At 39.5% G+C, this 22827-nt stretch overlaps 1 protein-coding gene across 3 annotated transcripts in view; it reads left to right on the forward strand.

Annotated features, from left to right (window-relative positions):
* Lhfpl3 (LHFPL tetraspan subfamily member 3) overlaps window positions 1–22827 on the forward strand; it is a 509869-nt gene that overhangs the window by 319261 nt on the left and 167781 nt on the right. For all 3 annotated transcript variants that reach the window (XM_021191045.2, XM_029533698.1, XM_021191044.2), the window contains exon 2: window positions 21112–21348. In XM_021191045.2, the coding sequence (XP_021046704.1) occupies window positions 21112–21348 (237 nt within the window). The remainder of the gene's footprint in view (window positions 1–21111; window positions 21349–22827) is intronic.

The raw sequence follows: 22827 nt of genomic DNA on the forward strand, positions 1-22827 counted from the left end.
AGGGCTAGTGCCAGTCACAAAAGGGCTAATGCCAGTCACAAAGGGCTAATGCCAGTCACAAATGGCTAATGCCAGTCACAAAGGGCTACTGCCAGTCACAAAAGGGCTAATGCCAGTCACAAAGGGCTAATGCCAGTCACAAAGGGCTAATGCCAGTCACAAAGGGCTAATGCCAGTCACAAAGGGCTAATGCCAAGGACATATTGACCAAGCTCCTTGGTTCATAGGGAACAAGAACAAACTTCATTTTTCTTCATTCATAAACCCTGGGTCTCTCTTTCTCTTGATTCCACCACTAGCAGCGAAGTCCCTCCACTCCTTGCCCAGATGCAGAAAATAGGTGATATTCCTATAGGACATGCCCTGTACGCATGCTCACGTCATCGGTACACTGTTTAGTAATTGAATCAAAAAGTTGGAACTCTCTGAAGTGCTTGTATGTTAATATGACTTGCAGACGTGATCTGGATTGGATCACGTGGTATATTTGATTACATTTCCCTCTCTACAGGTGACTCAAGTATTTTTAGCACTGTGATTAATGGATTCATTTTTCTCTTGTTCCGTTTGTTGTTTAAATTCATGCTGCAGTCTCGTTTGCAGTGTTGATTTTCTGGTTGTAGTTGCCTCTTTGACTTACATTATTCAGTATTATCCAGTGTCCTTCATCTTTTCTGAGAACCAACATAGTCTGTTTCATCTAATCCCTTTTCCTGGAGCCCTTCATCGCAGGCATGTTGTCCCCATTTGCCTCCTACTGCTCACTCTGTAAGTTGGCATCCAGGAGCTGTTCTCCCCAGGAGCAGTCGCTGCTTCACATCTGTGCCCCTCTTTGTTTGCACCTTCCTAAGTGTTTCCTAAGAAGGGATATGTGGGTGATAACCTCTGAGTCGTCTGCCTGGGTCTTTGCTGTGCCTCCCACTTGATGAACAGTTTGTCCAGATATAAAATTCTGGCTTAAGAACACTTTTCCTTAGAATATTTAAGCAGTCACCTCATCGGTCTGCAGCCCACACTACTGATATGGCTCATGTCATCTGTCATTAGCACCTTCCTTTAGGGCTCCACAATTTTGTGACACTTGTATCATGTGTTTCCCATTCCTCCTATTCAGCACATTTGTAACTTGTTCAGCCTAAGAATTCACATCTTTCTTTTCTGACAAGTTTTATGTTTTGGAAACTACTTTTGTTTTAAACTCTGTAGCATCTTTGAGTCTTTATAAGGTCTTAATCAGAAAGAGCAGGTTGAAGTCTTTTCTATTGTGTTTTCTGATTATCATATGTTTCTTGTGTTGGCTTTCATTCTTTCACTTTTCTTGTTGTTGTTCCATTTTTTTTTCCTTGCTCTCGCTCTTGGCACAAGCTTTCCTCAGATATCTTCTAATTCTTAATTTTTGTCTTTGGAACTCAAAATAGAAGAGAAATTAACTCCTTGTGAGCCCTTTGTATCTAAATGGGGCTTATCAATTGCTGGGCTTCTCTGTAGAATGAGCAAGCAGTATACTGGCCTTTGAGCTAAGGAACAAAAATGTCCCAACAAGGAGACCTTTGCCCCTAAAGGATAGTTCTCTCACTGATGGCCTTAGTTCTCTAAGAAATTGCTCAATTTCTAAGAGAACTCTCTCTAATAGTCTTTCCTGAGACATAACCTCCTGACCAGCTCCTCTTGATCATGTAGATGGGAAGGGAATGGGTCAGCAGCTCCTGTAGACATCTTTAATTAAACCATGCTCTCTACCATAGATCTACCTGGCTTTCCTGGTGCCTGGGTCTGTCCTTACAACTGATTACCTGTTCTTGTTCTAAACCATGATCTCTTCCATAGTTTAATCGTTTGCCACTATGCCAACTGCTTCCAGCTTCAAGAAAATTCTGAAAGTTCTCAGCAGTCAATAACAATGCACATCCCCCAAGCACTCCCCCATTTGTTATGAAAGCACATCTTTTCCTCTGGTACTGTCAATTTAATTAGTGTCTCAGGAGAACAGGGAAGTAAACATTGCATTCCTGCTATTAAATTTTCCTTCAAGTATCTATTTAATTTCCAAGTGGTTTTGGGTCATCTTTCTATGTCTGATTTCAAATCAAGATGTAGCTTTTAAAATCCCAACTGTGATGAATTTATCTGAGCTCTTTATCACTACATTGATGCTTCCAAGTCTTCTATGGGCTTAGATCATCAATGCTTTTTGTAGAATACAAAATCTGTAAATGTCAACTAACCTAATCTTTGATTATGTCCTTCAAACCCTTTGAAATGTTTATCTTTAGACTGTTTATGTTACAAATGCTGAAAGAGGGTTATTAAAATATCCCACTGTGTATTTAGCATCTTCCCTTCAAACTCTTTTGTACATTCTAATCTGTGCACAGTTTTTCTTTTGTGGACACCGTTTTCATCAGCACCTGAGCTACTTCACCGCCTCAATGGTTTTACTTTGAATGCTTCCACTCTTAGTTCATTTATCTGCTAGGTTTTCTAGACCTTTTACTTTACATCTTACTTTATTACTATTTAAATCTGGTTCTCATTAAATATTTAAGTAGAATTTGTTTCACTAGATATGATAATCTTTTGTTGAAGAAAAGTCAGTATTTTAATATTGACTGTGATAACTGATTTTTCTGCTTTTTTCTTCATGTTAGTGATTAGCATATTTTGTTCTTTCTGCCTCTCCTTACTCTTGGGTCCTAGTCCTCTCTCTTCTTGTTCCATTTTGCAGTGTTAATTTGGAAGTTCTATTCACTGATTTCAGTCTTCCCAGGCTTACTTTTTGCTCCCACAGTTGTAATCATTTAAGTATTTTTCTGCTTTGTATGAAAGCTAACAGCATCAGCCATCCCCTCTGTCTCTTATAATCTTTCTGCCCTCTCTTCTGCAATGATCGTTGAGCCTCGATAAGAGGACATATGATATAAAAATCCTGTTTAGTGCTGAACATTTTCTGCATCTTGACCAGTTGTGGGTGTGTTAATCCCCAAGTGCTGCAAAAGGAAGCCTCCCTGATGAGGGTTAAGAGATGCACCAATCCATGGGTATAACAATAATTCATTAGGAGTCAACTTAATTCTGTGTCTATTTAGCAGATACGTTTAGTACGTTCTTCCCTAGACTTGTCTGGCCACATGTTCTAAGCCCACTAACAATGAGTTTCATCTTCTAGAGTGGGTCTTAAACCCAACCAGAAAACGGTTGGTTATTCATATAACTTTTGTACCACTATTGCACTGATTGGCATGTCTTGTCAGGCCAGCCATTGTTGAAGCTCACGGGACAAAATTGATGATGCTTTGTCTCCTCTGGTTCCATAGCATCTTCAAGCACTGTACAAGTTGCCTGGTAGAGATGAAACTTCCAGGTTGTTAACAGCCTGGGTTTTCATATATTATTTCATATACAAAGACTCTATTGTCTTTACCAATAGAGTCTTACAGTCAAGTCGGGAGGGTAACCAAGAGCACTGGAAAAACCTAATCTGTAGTAATTGTGGATCTGTGATAACTCATTGACCAACAGCTTCCAAGGACACACGCCATTCCTGACCACAGATTTTGTATTTGTTAGCTTCTGGTGTCTAGTGAGATCATGCTCACCCCATTAGAGAAAAACTTCATTTAAACTATTTTTATACATGTGTGTATATACTTTGGAAAACTTCTACAGTAGTAGATTCTCATAGGAGTTTTTCAAAAGATCTGCACTATTAGTTATCCCTCACCTTATTCCCACCCTCTCCCCTGCCCTCCTGTTCCCACCCCACTTAACTCTTTCTATTCTACCATTCCCTTTTATGCCTTTGTAACACTGTATTCCATCCTCCCTTCTCTTGGAATACATCCATGGCTCTTTACTAATAGCCTAACTTATTTGTGTGTTCCAAACAAAACATTTATATCTGAAGATGCAAAGCTCACAGATATAAATGTGAGAAAACATGAAGAGATTGTCCTTTCAGGTTTGGCTTACTTTACTCAAAATGTTCGTTTTCAACTCCATCCATTTACCTTGAAAATTTTCATAATTTCATTTTTCTTAACAAGAAAATAATAGCTCACTGTGAAAATACATTACAATTTTTTTCATTTCCATTTCCTAACTATTATGAATTGACTGGCAGTGGCTATGAATGACAGATACCTCTTAATAAGAATATACAATCCTTAGCGTATATGCCCAAGACTGGTATAGCTGGAGCATGTGATAGGTTTATTTTTTGTTAGGCAAACTCCATATTGAATTCCACAGTGACTACATAAGTCTGTATTCCACCAGCAGTGAATAAGTTACCTCTTTCCCCACATCAATATTTAATCATCTTGACTTTTTTAATCTTAGGATCAAAGAATCATACTTTAAAGATATTATGTGCAATCTCCCTTTTTTCAAGCAAAAGAACTTATTGGATTAGGTTAGCTAGAAATTTACAGGTTAATTGCTGACTGGAAGTCAGCTTCCCAGCTGAAGGAAAAACAATATTTACATAACCCAATAATGACAACGTTCTTTTTATGTTAGCTCTAAAATGGGAGTAAGTCTCCAGTGGACAATTATATGGATAATATTTGCAGTCAAATGATCAGCATTAATGTTAGTTAATATCATTGGAGATTAAGAAGCCCAGTCATGCTTCCTGTTTCGGTATGTGCCCAGAACTGACCCTGTGCCACAGCACTCCATACACAAATACCACCAGGAGATAACTGGACTACCAGGAGTGCAGACAAACCTGTGAGCACAGGTAGGACCAACACTTCTGCTCAGAGTTACCCACCCAGAACCCTCAGGTCACAAGAAATGAGGAACAGCCTGGGACAGAATCCTTCCAGTTTCCATCTATGCCCTAAACTGATGCTGTGCCACAGCTCTCCATACCCAAATACCCCTGAGAAACAACTGATCTCCCAGGAGTGCAGACACACTTGTGAGCACAGGTACAACCACAACTTCTGTTCAAATTCCTGGCCCACAAGAGACCCACCCAGAGCCATCAGGACACAGGAATAAAGAAACAGCTGGAGACAGGACAGTTCTGACCCTGCACACAGCTCTCCATATTTAAATTGTTCCCTGAGAGTACTGGTCGCCCGGGAGTACTGACATGCAGGTTTACAGGGGACAAGCCACAGTAAGAGAGAGCAAGACCAGCTAACATGAGAGATAACCAGATGGCAAGACGCAAGGGCAAGAACATAAGCAACAGAAACCAAGACTACTTGGCATCATCAGAACCCAGTTCTCCTACCACAGTGAGCCCTGGATACCCCAACATACCAGAAAAGCAAGACTCTGATTTAAAATCACATCTCATGATGATGATAGAGAACTTTAAGTAGGACATAAATAATTCCCTTAAAGAAATACAGAAAAACACAGGTAAACAGGTAGAAACTCTTAAAGCGGAAACAAAAATTCCTTTAAAGAATTGCAGGAAAACACAACCAAACAGGTGAAGGAATTGAACAAAACCATCAAGGAGCTAAAAATGGAAATAGAAACAATAAAGAAATCACAAAGGGAGAAAACCCTGGAGATAGAAAACATGGGAAAGAGATCAGGAGTCATAGATGTAAGCATCACCAACAGAATATAAGAGACAGAAGAGAGAATCTCAGGTGCAGAAGATTCCATAGAAAACATGGACACAACAGTCAAAGGAAATGCAAAATGCAAAAGGCTCCTAACCCAAGACACCCAGGAAATGCAGGACACAATGAGAAGACCAAACCTAAGGATAATAGGTATAGAAGAGAGTGAAGATTCCCAACTTAAAGGGCCAGTAAATATCTTCAACAAAATTATAGAAGAAAACTTCCCTAACCTAAAGAAAGAGATGGCCATAAACATACAAGAAGAATACAGAACTCCAAATAGATGGGACCAGAAAAGAAATTCTTCCCAACACATTATAATCAAAACACCAAATGTAATAAACAAAGAAAGAATATGAAAAGCAGTAAGAAAAAAAAGGTCAAGTAACATACAAAGGTAGACCTATCAGAATAACACCTGATTTCTCACCAGAGACTATGAAAGCTAGACAATCTTGGGCAGATTTAATACAGACCCTAAGAGAGCACAAATGCCAGGCTACTATACCCAGCAAAACTCTCAATTACCATAGATGTAGAAACAAAGATATTCCATGACAAAACCAAATTTACACAATATCTTTCCACAAATCCAGCCCTACAAAGGATCACAGATGGATAACACCAACACAAGAAGGGAAACTACACCCTAGAAAAATCAAGAAAGTAATCTTCTTTCAACAAACCCAAAAGAAGATAGCCACACAAACATAAAAATAACATCAAACACAACAGGAAGCAACAATCACTATTCATTAATACCTCTTGACATCAATGGATTCAATTTCCTAATAAAAAGATATAGACTAATGGACTGGGTACATAAACAGGACCCAGCATTTTGCTGCATACAAGAAATGCACCTCAGTGTCAAAGATAGGCACTACCTCAGAGTAAAGGGCTGAAAAACGATATACAAGCAAATGGTTCCAAGAAACAAGCTGGAGTAGCCATTCTAATATCAGATAAAATCAACTTTCAAACGAAAGTCATCAAAAAGGATAAGAAATGACACTTCATACTAATCAAAGGAAAAATGTACCAAGAAGAATTCTCAATTCTGAACACCTATGCTCCAAATGCAAGGGAATGGACATTTATAAAAGAAACTAAAGCTCAAAGCACATATTGAACCTCACAAAATAATAGTGGGAGACTTCAACACCTCATTCTCTGCAATGGACCAATCATGGAAACAGAAACTAAACAGAGTCACAGTGATACTAAAAGAAGTTATGGACCAATGGATTTAAGAGGTATTTATAGAACATTTCATACTAAAGCAAAAGAATATACCTTTTTCTCAGCACCTCATGGGACCTTCTCCAATATTGACCATATAATTGGTCACAAAACAGGCCTCAACAGATACAAGAAGATTGATATAATCCCATGTATCCTATCAGATCACCATGGACTAAGGCTGGTCTTCATTAACATCAAAAACAACAGAAAGCCCAAATACACATGAAAGCTGAACAATGTTCTACTCAATCATAACATGGTCAAGGAAGAAATAAAGAAAGAAAGTAAAGACTTTTTAGAATTTAATGAAAATGAAGGCACAACATACCCAAATGTATGGGACACAATGAAAGCAGTGTTAAGGGGAAAACTCAGCTCTGAGTGCCTCCAAAAATAAACTAGAGAGAGCATACACTAGCAGCTTAGCAGCACACCTGAAAGCTCTAGAACAAAAAGAAGCAAAAACACCCAAGAGGAGTAGACAGCAGGAAACAATCAAACTCAGGGCAGAGTCAACCAAGTAGAAACAAAAAGAACTATACTAAGAATCAACAAAACCAGGAGCTGGTTCTTTGAGAAAATCAACAACATAGACGAATCCTTATCCAGACTAACCAGAGGGAACAGGGACAGAATCCAAATTTTAAAAGTCAGAATCGAGAAGACAAACATAACAACAGTAGCTGAGGAAATTTAAAAAAAAAAAAATCAGATCCTACTACAAAAGCCTATAGAAAAGCCACAACTGGAAAACCTGGATGAAATGGATAATTTTCTAGATAGATACCAAATACCAAAGTTAANTCAGGATCAGATAAACAATCTAAACAGTCCCATAACACCTAAAGAAATAGAAGCAGTCATTAAAGGTCTCCCAACCAAAAAAAGCCCAGGAACAAAAAAGTTTAGTGCAGAATTCTATCAGACCTTCAAAGAAAACCGATTATCAATACTCTTCAAACTATTCCATGAAATAGAAACAGAAGGAACACTACCCAATTTGTTCTATGAAGCCACAGTTATGCCAATACCAAAACCACACAAAGACGCAACAAGGAAAGAACTTCAGACCAATTTCCCTTATGAATTTCGATGCAAAAATACTCAATAAAATTGTTGCACACTGAATCCAAGAACACATTAAAATGATCATTCACCACTATCAAGTAGACTTCATCCCAGGGATGCAGGGATAGTTCAATATACAAAAATCTATCAATGTAATCCACTACAAAAACAAATTCAAATAAAAAACCACATGATCATCTCATTAGATGCTGAGAAAGCATTTGACAAAATTCAACATCCCTACATGTTAAGTCTTGAAAAGATCAGGAATTCAAGACCCATACCAAAATATAGTAAAAGCAATATACAGCAAACCAGTTGCCAAAATCAAACTAAACGGAGAGAAACTTGAAGTAATTCCACTAAAATCAGGAACTCTCTCCCTATCCAATACAATACTCAAAGTTCTAACTAGAACAATTAGATAACAAAAGGAGGTCAAAGGGATACAAATTGGAAAGGAAGAAGTCAAGATATCACTATTTGCAAATGATATGATGGTATATTTAAGTGACCCCAAAAATTCCACCAGAGAACTTCTACAGCTGATAAACAACTTCAGCAAAGTGGCTGGATATAAAATTAACTCAAAGAAATCAGCACTCGGGAGGCAGAGGCAGGCAGATTTCTGAGTTCGAGGCCAGCCTGGTCTACAAAGTGAGTTCCAGGACAGCCAGGAACAGCTATACAGAGAAACCCTGTCTCTAAAAAAACAAAAACAAAACAAACAAATTATTTCAAGAGGTGCCGTTTTGACAAATTGGAATGCCAATTCTTCAAAATAAGCTGACCTATTTCTTAGAGTCATGGAAACTGGTTTTGTTCCACCATAGGGCCATTTGTCAAAAATAGGCTCCAAGCCTTGTACTAAAACATCTAATTGTTGGTGGGGTTCAATTTCCATATTTGTTCCAACCTGTTTTTTTTTTCTTAATTACTGACCATAATTAATAAAGTCATAGGCTAGCCTTTTTGTCTCACAAGTTTCTTAGATGAGTCTGCTCCTTATTTTAATTTTACTGTCAGGAAAAAGCTCTGCATCTTCTGGGGAACTGTAAAAAGTGAATTCTGTAACTGTGTAGTGGCTAAGAGATAAAACATTCATGGAGTGAATTAAGCTCTACTCTACATTCTTGTTCGTGTGCCATAAAACGGAGCCGATACAGTACCAACCTCATTAGCTATAATGAGATTTAAATGAAATGATTCTCTTCCTTTTCAGTTGGCATTTCAATAACTACATATTATAACTCCAGAATTCCATGAGTCTTAAGATCATGACAACACACTACTGTATATAATATTCAATTGTAGACAAACTAATGTCTCCCCAGGGAAACTTAAATCCTAATCGCTGGAACTTAAGAAAAGGAAATTAAGGTTACTGCTTCAATTGAGGTTGCTCATCAGCAGGCCTTATGAAAAAGAGTTTATAATGTCTAAGTAGCCTTTATAGTGGAATATAGGGTAAAAGAGGGTAGGAAATACATGAATCAGATGAAAACTCACTTTCTTTGTCCACTCAACTGCAACACCAAAGTACCTTAGACTCGACACTTTTAACTCAAATATTTTTCTCATGGGTCTAGAGACGTGCCAGATGAAGGTGTCAGTGGATCCAGTGTTCAGTGTTCAGTGAGGGTTCCTGGTCTGAAGATGGCTGTCTTCTCCTTATTGCCTCATGTGGCTTCTTTTCATAAACATACAAACCCCATTCGTGGGAACTCCACCCTCATAATTTAATTATTTTCCAAGCATTTCACCTCCACATATCATCACAAGAGGGACTTGGTTTCTGCGTTTGGTTTCAGAGGCGATATGAGCATTCAGTCTCCCATAGTCACCAATGCTGCATTTGAAGATGGAAATGGACATTCTTTAGCCCTAAGGAATGCTTGCGAATGGAGCATTTAGAAGCGGGGGAAAAAAAGAAAAGAGTAGATTATATCCTGAAACCTAATACATTCCATCAACATCTTGATTTTTGTCTATGATATGCATGTGGAATGTTTTGTGTGTACATAACGTTGCTGATCCCCCTTCCTTTGTAGCTTTTTGTGCACATCACTCTCATAGTTCACTTCCTGTTCTCATGTCATATGTGTTCTATTATCCCACCAATCTTTCCTCATAACCTCTTTCCCTTCCTGGTTTCATTTGCAGTTACAAACCCTATACCCACATTCACACCTACATGCACAAATATAAAGAACTATTCTATGCGAGAAAATGTGCAGTATTTGCCTTTGCAAGTCTGAGTCACTTCATTTAATAATTCCCAGATCCATCTCTTTGCCGGTGAACTGTAAGTTCTACTTTCTTTGTGTATGCATAAAATGCTATTGAGTATATTATCCATGTTTTCATTATGCCTTCATATCTGGATGGTTATCTAGGCTAATTCGCTTTCCTTGGTATTGTGATCAGAGCCTTAATAAACATGGATATGCACTGCAAATATCTTTGAGATAAAAATCCTTGGAGTATATTCCCAGGAACGGTATAGCTTAATCAGATGGTAGCTTTATTTTTAATGTTTTTGGAAACTTCCACATGATTTCCATAGTGGCTGCACACATTTATAGTCTAACCAGTTCTCTCCCCATACCCTTTCAGCATTTGTTGGTTTTGTGTTCTTGAAGATTAACCATTCTGCCCACATTGAGATCTCAATGTGGTTTAATCTTACATTTCCCTGTTAAGGATGTTGAACACTTTTTAAAGATTGTATTGATCATTTTTATTTCTTATTATTCTAGAACTCTCTGTTGAATCTAGTAGTCTATTCATTAATTGAAAGTTTTATCCTTTAGTGTTTAATTTTTACAGTGCTTTATGTAGTTGTGATATCAGGCCCTTGTCTGAAGTACAGCTGGCAATGATTTTCTCCCAGTGTGTCAATTAAGCCATTGTGTTTTCAGTGGGGTTTAGAGCAGCAACAAAAAATCAAACCTGACTACAAGTTAAGAAATGTTTAACCTTTATTTGTTTGATACATTAGAACTAACAAACTTATAATGTACTTCTTTCATATATAAAACTCAATTTCCAGGGATGGAGAGATGGCTGCTGGTAAAATGTCTGCCACAGAAGCATGATGACCTGAATTCATATTTCTAGAACCTACATAAAAAACCTGGTCATGGCACAGATATCTGTAACTCCAGCACTAGCAGATCCCTGAAGTTATTTGACCATCCAACCCAGCCAAATAAACCATTTTTAGGTTCAATGAGAGACCCTGACTCAAAATATAAAGAAACAATCAAGAAAAGATACTTGACATCAACCTCTGGCTTCCACATGCACACATAGGCATACACACACACACACACACACACACACACACACACACACACCAACTTCCCTTTGGAGAATATAAACTACACCATGGAGAGAGGGTATGGGCAGTATTGGACTGTAGAAAACATATGTTCTTCTACCACTATGGCTGGGTAAAGAGGAATCTAGGCCAACTGTGGCTAGTCTAGATGTCCTACGCTTTTATTTTAAAAATCTAAGATCTAAACATGATCATATGCTGATCTTCAATAATAATCAATATCTCTGAGCTTGCCAGTAATTCACATAAGGGCATCCCAGAATTTTAAATGTTTTAGAGCATCAAAGTTTACAATTCTATCAGCATAGCCTTGTCTCATAAAAGTGATGAATGGATCACAGTAGATTTTCAAATGGCAAGAAGGACCCTGTGGGCAATGCTTAAAAGACAAAAATTAACACACACCAAGGGAAGGAGAATCACCCAGGGCAGGATCCAAATCTTACCTCCTAGTTTATCTTTCAGAACCTCATGTCTGCCCTGCCTGGAGCAAAGCAAGACCATCTTCGGGACATTTCACTGGTCAGTCAAGAGTGACTGGGTTAAATTCCATCTTGGTCAAAGGAAAGCACTGTTCTGACTCAGATGTCATTCTTCAAATGTCATGCTGGTGGAGGTTTCATCTATAAACTTTTGNCTACTGCTGTTAGAATATCAGGCTGAAAGATATGTGAAAACCTTTTGACAGAACATTTAGCATGCTGACTTCTCTTACTCTTGTACGGTTTTTGTCCAGTATTTTTAACACCTTTTGCCTTTTCCAATTCTATTTCTTCAAGAGACAGTTTCTTGTCCTAAAGTAGCAGCATTTTCAATAGAAGTTCATGGAAGGTCCTGGAAGAGCGATGTAGCCTGTGTGTCTTAGTTATTTTTAGTTTCCCAATAAATAGTTGCAAAGGGGCAGTAAAAGTGAGGACACAAAAAGTAGCAATAGTAAGGCAACTCAAGACCTCTTGTTTTAAATGTAATAAATAAGTCAGTCCCTTGGAGTCTCCATAAACTTTATCCCTAAACACCTATGAGATGAGCAGATTGGAGAATAGCCATAGAGCTGAAGACAAGGAAATCCCAGGGAACAGTCTGCTCAGGGTTTTAGTATCTAAACCACATGTAGCTGCTCTGCATTTTCCTGGTGAGCAAACAGTTCGGCATCTAGACTGCATCGTGTCTGTCCTGAATTAACTAGCTCTCTCTCTAGGGAGATTGATAGCTGCTCTACAGTTATGCAACTAATCTTAAGCTGTATAAAGACCAGCACCCAAGAGGGAAGGATATGCATATATGCTGATGTGAGGGAGGCTGGTGCCGGAGGGTGAGGGGTATGAGTGAGTGTAGGAGTGTTTGTGAGGATGTGAGTGAGGGTGGAGGTATGAATGGAGGTGTGGGTGGGTACTTAAGTGTGTGCATGGGAAGAGAGAGACTATACTGTGTAAAGGTGTATCACCTAGGTGCCTATTATGATGTGCACATGTAAGACTGTGGTGTCCTCCTTGAGTCGTGTCCTTTCTGAAGAGGGGTGAAGAGAATCTTCTTTGGGGCTTATGTTTCCAGCAGCCTTTGTATGCAATATTTATGTTTCTGTATATTTCATTTGAACAATTTTTGATCTTTCAAGTTTTAAAAACATCAAGATGCTACTTTTGAGTAGTGTATTGAACTGATATAGTAAGAATAAGCATCCTGGCCTTGTTGTGATCCTTGGTCTTCACCATTGAGTATAATGTTGACTGTGAGTTTTCATGCAGGACCGCTGTTATGTTTATGTCATTTGCTTTTATTCTTAATTCATTGAGAATTGTTTGTCATGAAAAGTTGTTGGTCAGTACATGTGTTGGAGATGTGGTCCCATAGAGAAAGATGGTAAATTCTCTAAGAGATGGGGCCTAGTGGGAAGCCCTTAGATTAAAAAAGAGTTCTGACCACAAATGGAAAGCTGGTGCCCTAGGGATAAGCTGTTGTAAACGACTGGGCCTGACCCTGAGGCTTTAATCCAGTCTTCTTGCCTTGAAATGTCAATTGTTTCCATGTTTGGAACTCAAAGCTTCCATCTTTAGGTCCTCACCAGAGACAGAGTCACCCAGACTGAAGCCCTTTGAAAACTAGAAAGAGACCTCTTTTCTACACAATAGGTTGCCTTGGGAATTTCAGCACAGCAATACAAAGCTGATTGACAGAGGCAGAACTCAAAACAATGTCTGTCCTTTGTTAAACAGCACAAGGGGTACAGCAGTGTTTTGTGGCAACAACAAACAAGCAAACAAACTCACAGGAAAGTTAGGAAGGGGTTGGGGCAGAGAAGCCCAGTTTTCTCTCTGAGACATTTCTGGGATGCTAACTCTACCTCTGGGGAAGACAAGGAATGGAACCAAGGAACTGAATATATTTACAGGAAAATCTCTCTCTGTGGAAACTGACAGTTAGGAAGAAGTATTCTCCTGTTTCTGTGATCTTTATTTAAGAATTGAATGTGAAGCCAGGCAATGGTGGCACATGCCTTTTATCCCAGCACGTGATAGGCAGAGGCAGGTGGATTTCTGAGTTCAAGGCCAGCCTAGTCTACAGAGTGAGCTCCAGGACAGTCAGGACTATACAAAGAAACCCTGCCTCGNGGGGGGGGGGGAACAACAACAACAAAAAAGAAATCGAATGAGAAGATTCATATAAAGTGCACAGATGTGAGAGCCATTCAATAAACGTTAGCCACTAGCCATTTCCACTCTGTGTTTTCTATTAATGATTCCACATTCAGGATTTCATAGAATTTGGACCTGTGGGGTGTGTGTGTGTGTGTGTGTGTGTGTGTGTGTGTGTGTGTGTATCAGTGTTCTGCTGGTCAGAATGGTCTTTACAATGTTTTTACATTCTAGATTCTAAATTTTATTATATGTGACTTTTACCAGCGTTGGGGATTGAATCATGTGCACTGTCCATGATAGACAAGCGTTCTATGACTCAGCCATACCCCTATCCCGATATGTGGCTATGTAAAGCTCCAGACCTGAATGGATTTGAACTGATATCATCCTTCTAGCATCCTATTGTGTAAAGCCTTTCTCTGCTAACTGCAGAGCTTGTATCTGCAGGAGTGAGTGGGTGTTGAACCCTTTCCACACAGCCCAGGTTCTCACAGCACCATGAGTAGATTATGGGTCCCTTTATTCAGGAAAACAGGGACTAAGAGGCTGGACAGGGTATAGTAGCTTTTCTTATCACCAGATACCACTTTCAAACTCTTGCCTTTTGACAGTCTAGGGTTTATTTATATTTTCTCTTAGCCAATCAAGCCATTTTGTCTTTCATGTTATGACCCCAAGTTAAATGACCATAAAAATAATATTGTATTTAAAGCCATAATCTTCTGGGACACAATTTTCTTCTCGGCCACACTCTAAGCCTCAGTATTTCATGTCCTATGTCATTAAGTGACTATTTTCTGTAAATAAACTGATCTGTAACAGTAAACCTTTCTCCTGAGTTATAAATATTCTAGCTGAAAAAAGGCTGGCTATGAGCTGATGCAGAGGCTGCGGGAGTGAGTTGTCTATCTTCTTTAGCAGGTGTTCAGAGTGACAATCCCTGTGTGAACGTTTGCCCTCCATGGCCCTGGAAGCCTCTGCTGGCATCCATTTTCCCAGATACTGTATGCTGGAATAATTGATAGAGTTAAGTGAATGCAGGTCCCTCTTTTCACCATGTTCCTCTTGAGTGCCTCTGCATTATGAGGCAATTTATCTTGCTTTTGTGCAGCGGTGCATAGGTTTCTTAAAGGGAGAATTTAGCTTTCTCTTTCTGTTCAGAAATAGGCAGTTCTCAGGTTCACATCATTCAAAGTCTTCATGGGACAGTTAGACCAGCCGCATAAGCAGGCTCAAGAAAGTCTCCTTCCGTTGCTTTTTCTGTCTTCCTTTCCTTTCCTTTGGAGACAGAGCCTGCTGTAAAAGCTTGTGGATTCTTCTAAGGATGTTTCCTCCATGGAGATTACATTCAGCTCTCTAACAAGAAAAATGCCGCTGCCATTAGTGGCTCCTAAGAATGAATCATGAACTATTTCAGAAAAATTTGTTGTGGGATCAGTGGCCTTGACACAGAGCATCCTTGTAGAAAGTGAACACTTGTTAACCACTTGAAACACACTTTAAGTGGACATCAATTGAAACACCCTCACAGGACACTGTTGTTACACATGCTAGATTAGAAGGCCCAATGGCAGCATACAACCTGGCTTTATGCCACCTTTACCTGCCTACCTCCAACCAGTGAGCTTCCATTTCTCCTGAGCATTCAAGAAGGGTCTCTAATATATGCCCGGTAAAACTGTTGCCAAAATGAAGGACTACATAGCTGGAAGGAAGTTAAGCATTCTAGTAAGAAAGCCATTTTTGATAAATTAGCAATTAGAATTGATTGTCCACTATCCCTTATGGTCAAGATGTGTGGGTTAATCAGATATTCTGAACCCTTGTTTACTATAGCAATGACACTGTATAGTAGGGTTACTTGATTAACAGATAGTTAATAGAAAGCCAAGAAGAGCTCTATTTCTTCTGTTACCAACTAAGGGATCCAGCAGGTACTTCCTACTCAGGACTGAGAAGAGCTATTTGTGTCTATTGGCTATGGCTATACAAATCATGCAGACTAGGAAAGTCTGGCTAACAGAATACCAGAAACAGAATTTATCGCATCACTCAAGAGCCGATTCAAAGAAGCTAACAGAGTCCCATCTATTTTTAATGACTTAAATGTAGTAAAATTGGAAGACCTGCTTTCTAAACTAAAACAGCTAAGTAGAAGGAGGAAAGAAAAGGCAAATGTGTTGATAATGCATCAGTGGGGGAGCTTTTATTATATGAGAGCCGTCTTAAATTTTAAAAAGCTTTAAATGCATGTGAGGTATTTTTGATCCTACTTTACAACAATTTACACTTTGAAAAACAGATAATCTAGAAATATCAAAAAATTACGTTGACAAATGGGGAACCAGGGTACATGCATATCACAGTGCTCTGCGGGGAGTATGCCACTGGGCTACAGACTATATGACACCAGGGTGTCCTTGCCAGGTAAACCTAAACACTTTTCTAGAGGGGCCCCAAAACATAACCTTCATGATCAATTTTTTATAAAGTTTCCTAAACCCCAACCCATCTACATCATCGAAAATAAAAATCATGTCTCGTAACTTCTGCAACCACAGTTTTACAGTAAAGTATCCATTGCACAAAGAATAATCACACAGCTTCTCCTGTTTGTTCTTCCTCACTGAGAGCTTAATGTAGGGAGTCATGCACCCTAAATACAGAAAACCGTGGATTTCTACTCCAGTTCTCTGGAGGTTGTGTTTTGGGGGGTGTTCCATCTCTGCTCTTTTTTGTCAGTTGCAAGTTGAAACTCGGGATGTGCAGAAATACAAACTTGGAAGATAGTTGAGTCCACTCTTAAACCAGAAAGAGCTTGAAGAAAGAGAATTTCTTTGTTGATGGCACCATCCCTCAATCTTCTGACCTAGTAAACTGTCCATGTGCGGATGCACACCCTGCTGACACTAAGGTGCCAGATTTGCTCATTGTTTTGAGCTGTGTCACTACTGTTGTTGGTGTATTCAAAAGAAAAGGGTGTTTCTAAGTGGTCAGTTTTCTTTTCTCTCTTCACACATGAGTACTTTCTGCCATTTCCCCTTCCTCTCCCCCAAGCCCTCCTGCACCCCCACTATTAAATTCAAGTCCTTTTCTATTTTAATTACATTGATATGCATAAACAGACACACACACACACACACACACACACACACACACACACACACATATATATATATATATATATATATATATATATATATATATATATATAAAGCCTCCCAAGTTCATTTGGTGTTGCTCCTAAGTACATATGTATCCCAGTTAGTGTTTCTACTGACGTGATAAAACACCTTCATGAAAAAGCATGTTGGAGATAAAAAGGATTTATTTCCCCTTACAACTCTCGAGTCACACTTTATCGCTGAGGGAAGTCAGAGCAGGAACTGATGCAGGGCCAGGGAAGAGTGCGGCTTTCTGGCTTGCTCCTCGGAGCTTGCTTAGTCTGCTTTCTTACACCATCCAAGACCATGTGCTGAGGGTGGCACAGCCCCAGGAAGCTGTGCCCAAGTCATTAATCAAGAACATGCACCACAGGCTTGCACAGGCCAACCTGGTAGAGTCATTTTCTCAAGTGAGGTTCCCTCTTCCAAAATGACTCTTGCTTGCTGACTCTTGAGTTGACATAAAACAGCCAGAGTAACTGGTGTCATCCCGCACATCTTATTTAGGTGGCCTCACTAAGATTTCATGAGTGCAATTTCCCTGCCATGTCTAGAAGACAGTGGCTCACAGGAGGCATCCTGGCCTTCTGGCTCTTACAATTTTTCTGCGCCCTGAGCCATGGGTGTAGGGGTTGTGTTGTCAATGTACTAACTGGGGCTGGGAACTCCCCAGTCACGTATTTCTCCATTTGCACCAGTGGTGGACCTCTGCAGTAGTCTACATGTGCTGCAAAAGAAGATTCTTTGGTGAAGGGTAAGAGCTACATTTATCTCTGGGTATAGGTATAAACATTTAGACTATAATCAGACATTGTATTGGTTTGGAAGAATAGCAGTAATAGAATGTCTTCTCAGGTCTATGGCCTCTCCAGCCACCTGGCTATACAGTACCAGGCACAAATTCACTCCTGTTGAGCTGCCCTTCAGTCGAATTAAATAGCTATTGGTGGCCCCCAAGATAGAAACACCACTACTGCCGCACTGGGGATATCCCATTAGGTCAGTAGTTGTGGTAGCGCACAGGCTTTACATCTAGGTGAGACTACTGATGGTCTTCCTCCCTTGACAGCTTCCATAGCACCTTTGATACTAAGAGAGCTAGTCTTTCAGGTTGATTCCAGCTCACGTATTCCAAATCCTGTATTCTAGGTCTGTGGTGTCTTCAGCAATAAGATCTTACCTTCAAGTTCTGGGAGATAATTTAGGCAATGGCAGTCTCTCGGATCCCCCAACCAACAATGCAAAGGGCAGATTTGCATGTCTGCCACTAGGGGTTTTGGTAAATAAATTATGGCTGTTGCAGAGAGAGTTTTATCATTCTTTGTGGTGTAACTCCATTTAATCTCTCTCTTGTTCCCTCTCTCATACATATACATATATGTGCCTATACATATGTATATATACATGTATTTATATACCTACACAAACACACAATACATATACATATATAGATACATATGTATAGATACATATATGTATGTGTATTTGTGTATATGAATATACACATGTATACTATATATGCATTTTAAGTAAGCCTATAAAAGATCTTTTATAAACACATAGAATGTTTCCTATGACTGTGTCAGATAACCTTATCTTTATTTATCCCTGCTTCCCTCCACTGTATTTGTTAGTTTCTGTGCTCTGTTTTTCCCCTTTATAGCACCCATGTCCTACTACCCCCAACTAGAGGCAAGTGTACACATACACACACGTACACACACAGATACACATATAGACACACACATATATACACACAGACACACACATACAAACACATACATACACATAGATACACACATAGACACACACACATAGAAAGATACATAGACACAAATACATACATACATGCACACACACACACATAGACACACACATAGATACACACATAGACACAAATACATACACACATACACGTCCTATTCTATGTTCCTGGTTTCTTTGATTACTACAGGTTATGTAATCAAATCTAAGAATTCAGTTGGGCACTAGGATCCACAAGTAAGAGAGACCATGGGACATTTGTCTTTCTTGGTTTGTGTTACTTCACTCAATATAATATTTTCCAGTTTCATCCATTTTCCTGTAGGTTTTATGATTTCAATTTTCTTTACCGCTGAATAGGTTCCACTGTGTATATGTACCACATTTCCATCAGCTATACTACTTGGCATGTACTCTAAGGACTGCGTAGCCTACTGCAGAGCTCCCTATTCAGTCATGTTCAATGCTGCTCTGTTCACAATAGCTAGGATGTAGAAAACTTAGATGTCCTTCAACTGGAGAATGAATATATTTTAAATACTTATGAAATACTAAAGTAATTTAGAAATTTTTCAGATATAGTTTTGACTCAAAGATCTTCTGCATTGTCCAAAATAAAACTAATTATGTTCATGGAAACTGCATTTTTTTTTTCAGAACGTGGATAATCTGCACTAAATAATGCTGTAGAGTGTGTGCTGTGTGCTAAGTGTTGAGACAGGATCAAGATGAGGCTGGAGAAATGACTCAGCCATTAAAGGCTAGGCTCACAACCAAAAATATAAGAGAGAGGACCAAGATGTAAAAATATTTTCAATTCACCAACTCACTGCACTTAAATCGACCCCAAGTAGGTCAATCTGTTGTCTGTTGAACATGGCCCACAGAATCAACTAAGCAAGGCTCACAAGCCTCATAGAGACTGAAGCAACAATAACAAACTGGCTCTGAATGCCACCTAACCCAAATCTCTCTTAACTATATTTGTACCATTGACCTAACTGCCACTAACTACATTTTAGAGTGTGGGGTCCAGATATTATAATCAGTTTATTTACCCTTCCATTTTGTCATTCAAATTTTAATGGCTGTTTTGTTCAAGACATTGTTTTACATTCTATGAATGAATAAATAAATAAATAAATAAATAAATAAATAAATAAATAAATGTAACAGATGTTATATCCCATGAATATAACAAATGACCAATATTTGTGAATAAATAACTTTAACAACACAAAGAAGTAACAAAGGCTCTAAGCTGACTATAAGCCACAGCTATAAGGGTTCACCTAAGGGCCATGTGGTAAGTGAAAAGGAATTTGGAACCAGGTGTTACCATATGCCTATAATAAAAGCACTTCACAGGCTGGGGCTAGGAGGATCATGAGTCAAAACCAGCCTGGATTGTATAGCCAGATTCTATCAAAAGAAAAGAAAAAGGGCACAGGGACATAATGGTTCAGTCAGAAAAGTCCCTGCTACACAAGTGTGAGAGCAGGAGTTTGGATCCCCAGAATGCACCAGGGTCTGTAACTCCAGGGCTGAATCCCTGAAGCTCACTGGCTAACTAGCCTAGCTGAATCAATGGGGTTCAGATTCAGTGAGAAATCTTCTCCCCCAAAAATAAAGGTAGATCAAAGCCTAGCCCAGCCATCGTGAAAGAGGCTTCATCAGCAACTGATGGGACCAGAGGCAGACCCACAGCTAAGCATTAGGCAGATCCTGAAGAGTGAATAGGACACACACACATACACACATATTAAACTGACTAGAACAGAAAGTTTCAGCGTGTGGCACACGTGGTCTGGACACTGGAGGTGGGAGCACAGTGTTATTTTCCCAATGATTCAAAGTCAATATACACTCTGGTATTTTCCATGTTACCCTAATCCTTCATCTGGCTTCTGTCACTGCTCTTCAAAGCCAACATTGACTTGTCATCCTGCAGTGTGATGTTTCCTTCTGGCCTACTTGCAATGGAGGCCTTCCTGCAAATGTGCACAAAAATTCAATTTCTCAATATTTTCTCACAGCTAAATCTACCTTATCTCAGATGGGTGGGCTCACTCTAAAGCAGTCTAGGAGTTTCTCTGCAGCAGACTTCAGGGTCTGCTTACGGGGGGGGGGGGGGGGGGGGGGGGGGGGGGGGGGGGGGGGGGGGGGGATGAGTTGGAGAGGAAACGGAAGTGAGATTTGCTGCTCTCGAAAGCAAGAATTTGAAAGGTCTGACAAACACTGGAAACAGTTTCTTAACACAAAATGTGTAACCGTTTCCCTTTTGTCGTTCTCTCTTCAAGCTGCCTGCCTTGTCCTTGGCTGTATGATCTTCCCTGATGGCTGGGATTCAGACGAAGTAAAACGGATGTGCGGAGAGAAGACAGACAAGTACACTCTTGGGGCCTGCTCGGTCCGCTGGGCGTACATCCTGGCTATCATCGGAATCTTAGACGCCCTGATCCTCTCGTTTCTAGCGTTTGTGCTTGGGAACCGACAAGACAGCTTGATGGCAGAGGAACTGAAAGCAGAAAACAAAGGTAAGATTACTCAAGGAGCTCTTATTGGATGGCTCAAGTCCAAAAAAAAAAAAAAAAACCCAAAACAGAATAAAGCAGCCACCCTCTCCCTCTTGCCCTGCAAGTCCTTTTTCTCCTGCTCATCTATTAATGCTCTTGATTCTAAGACTCCTCCCCAGCCTCAAGACGTTTGCAAGACTAAAGTATAGCGTTACAATTTCATCTTTCTGAGCCTCCTTATCTTCCTGGGACTCTCTAAGTCCCCTGTCACTGTTTAAGTAGTTTTCCTTCTCTAATGCCTTAACTGTCAGGAGTTAATAACTAAGAGGCAACATTGGGGGAAGGGCGTCTATTGGACTGAATGGAATGTGCCTCCTCTCTGTGGGTACAGCTATCTTTCCAGAGTGAAATAAATGCCTGTGAACCATCACAACCACGTGATTCAAGCTCATCTGGGAGGAGGGATTCCCACCCTAAGTAGATTATAGTAGCACCCCCAGTTGGCTGGACTTTCCTATGTGTATTCTGGGTAACCAACTACTCAGATTTCCTTTCAAAAGGAAAATCTCTACTGAAATACAAGGAAACTTTGAGAAAGAACAGGATACTGACTGTTGATTACATAATATACTTAGGTATTCCTAAGTATATTAGAGTAGGTGACTAAGAGTTAGTTTGTCATTATTCAATTATTCTTGTAATTTGTTTTCCACACTCCTAAACCTATTCTTTAGGGTAGAGATTTAATGTCAAGAATTTGTTATAGCCTTAGATTTGTGCAATGAATTTAATCCTTATATTATGGGGTTGGGAATTTCTTGGTGGCGGTGGTGGTTGAGTTTTGAGATAGTGTCTTCCTCTGTAGCTCAGATTGACCTCAGACTCTTGAGCCTCCTCTCCTGATGCAGCCTCCTGAGTCCTCACACTGCAGGCACTGCCCACCATGCCTGACCCTCCCTGTCATCTTCAGTCTTTATGCTTTGCATTTACATTATTGCCCTCAGCCTCCTCCTAGCTTTTTGCTCCTAAGAAGGCACTAAATCCATCCTTGAACTATAAAGTTTAGATACTACTTCAGGTAGGTGATAATTTGAAGCATCCCTTGGTATTTTTAACTGGTCTGTAACATATGTGTGTGTGTGTATATATACATATATATATATATATATATATATATATATATATATATATATATTCCTGTATGTGAACATCTTGTGTGATGGCCACATAGTCAACTTCACAGGTGACCATCACTGTCCATTCTTGGAAAGCAGGAACATGGAAAGGCAAATGGAATGGCCCAGAGGACAGTAGACATCCAGGGATTCTCTCCCTTTGACTTGCAGGCACAGCATGCATTAGTTTAGTTAATCCCATCAAGAATGTTCTAAGCACAAAAAATAACTCACAGGGAATGCAGCTAAAATTTCCAAAACACAAAACTATCTTTCACTTGGTGTTCACCTTTCTAGATTTAAAAAAAAAAAAACTCAATATAAA

Source organism: Mus pahari, chromosome 2 (genome assembly GCF_900095145.1).
Source record: "Mus pahari chromosome 2, PAHARI_EIJ_v1.1, whole genome shotgun sequence".
Taxonomy (NCBI): domain Eukaryota; kingdom Metazoa; phylum Chordata; class Mammalia; order Rodentia; family Muridae; genus Mus; species Mus pahari.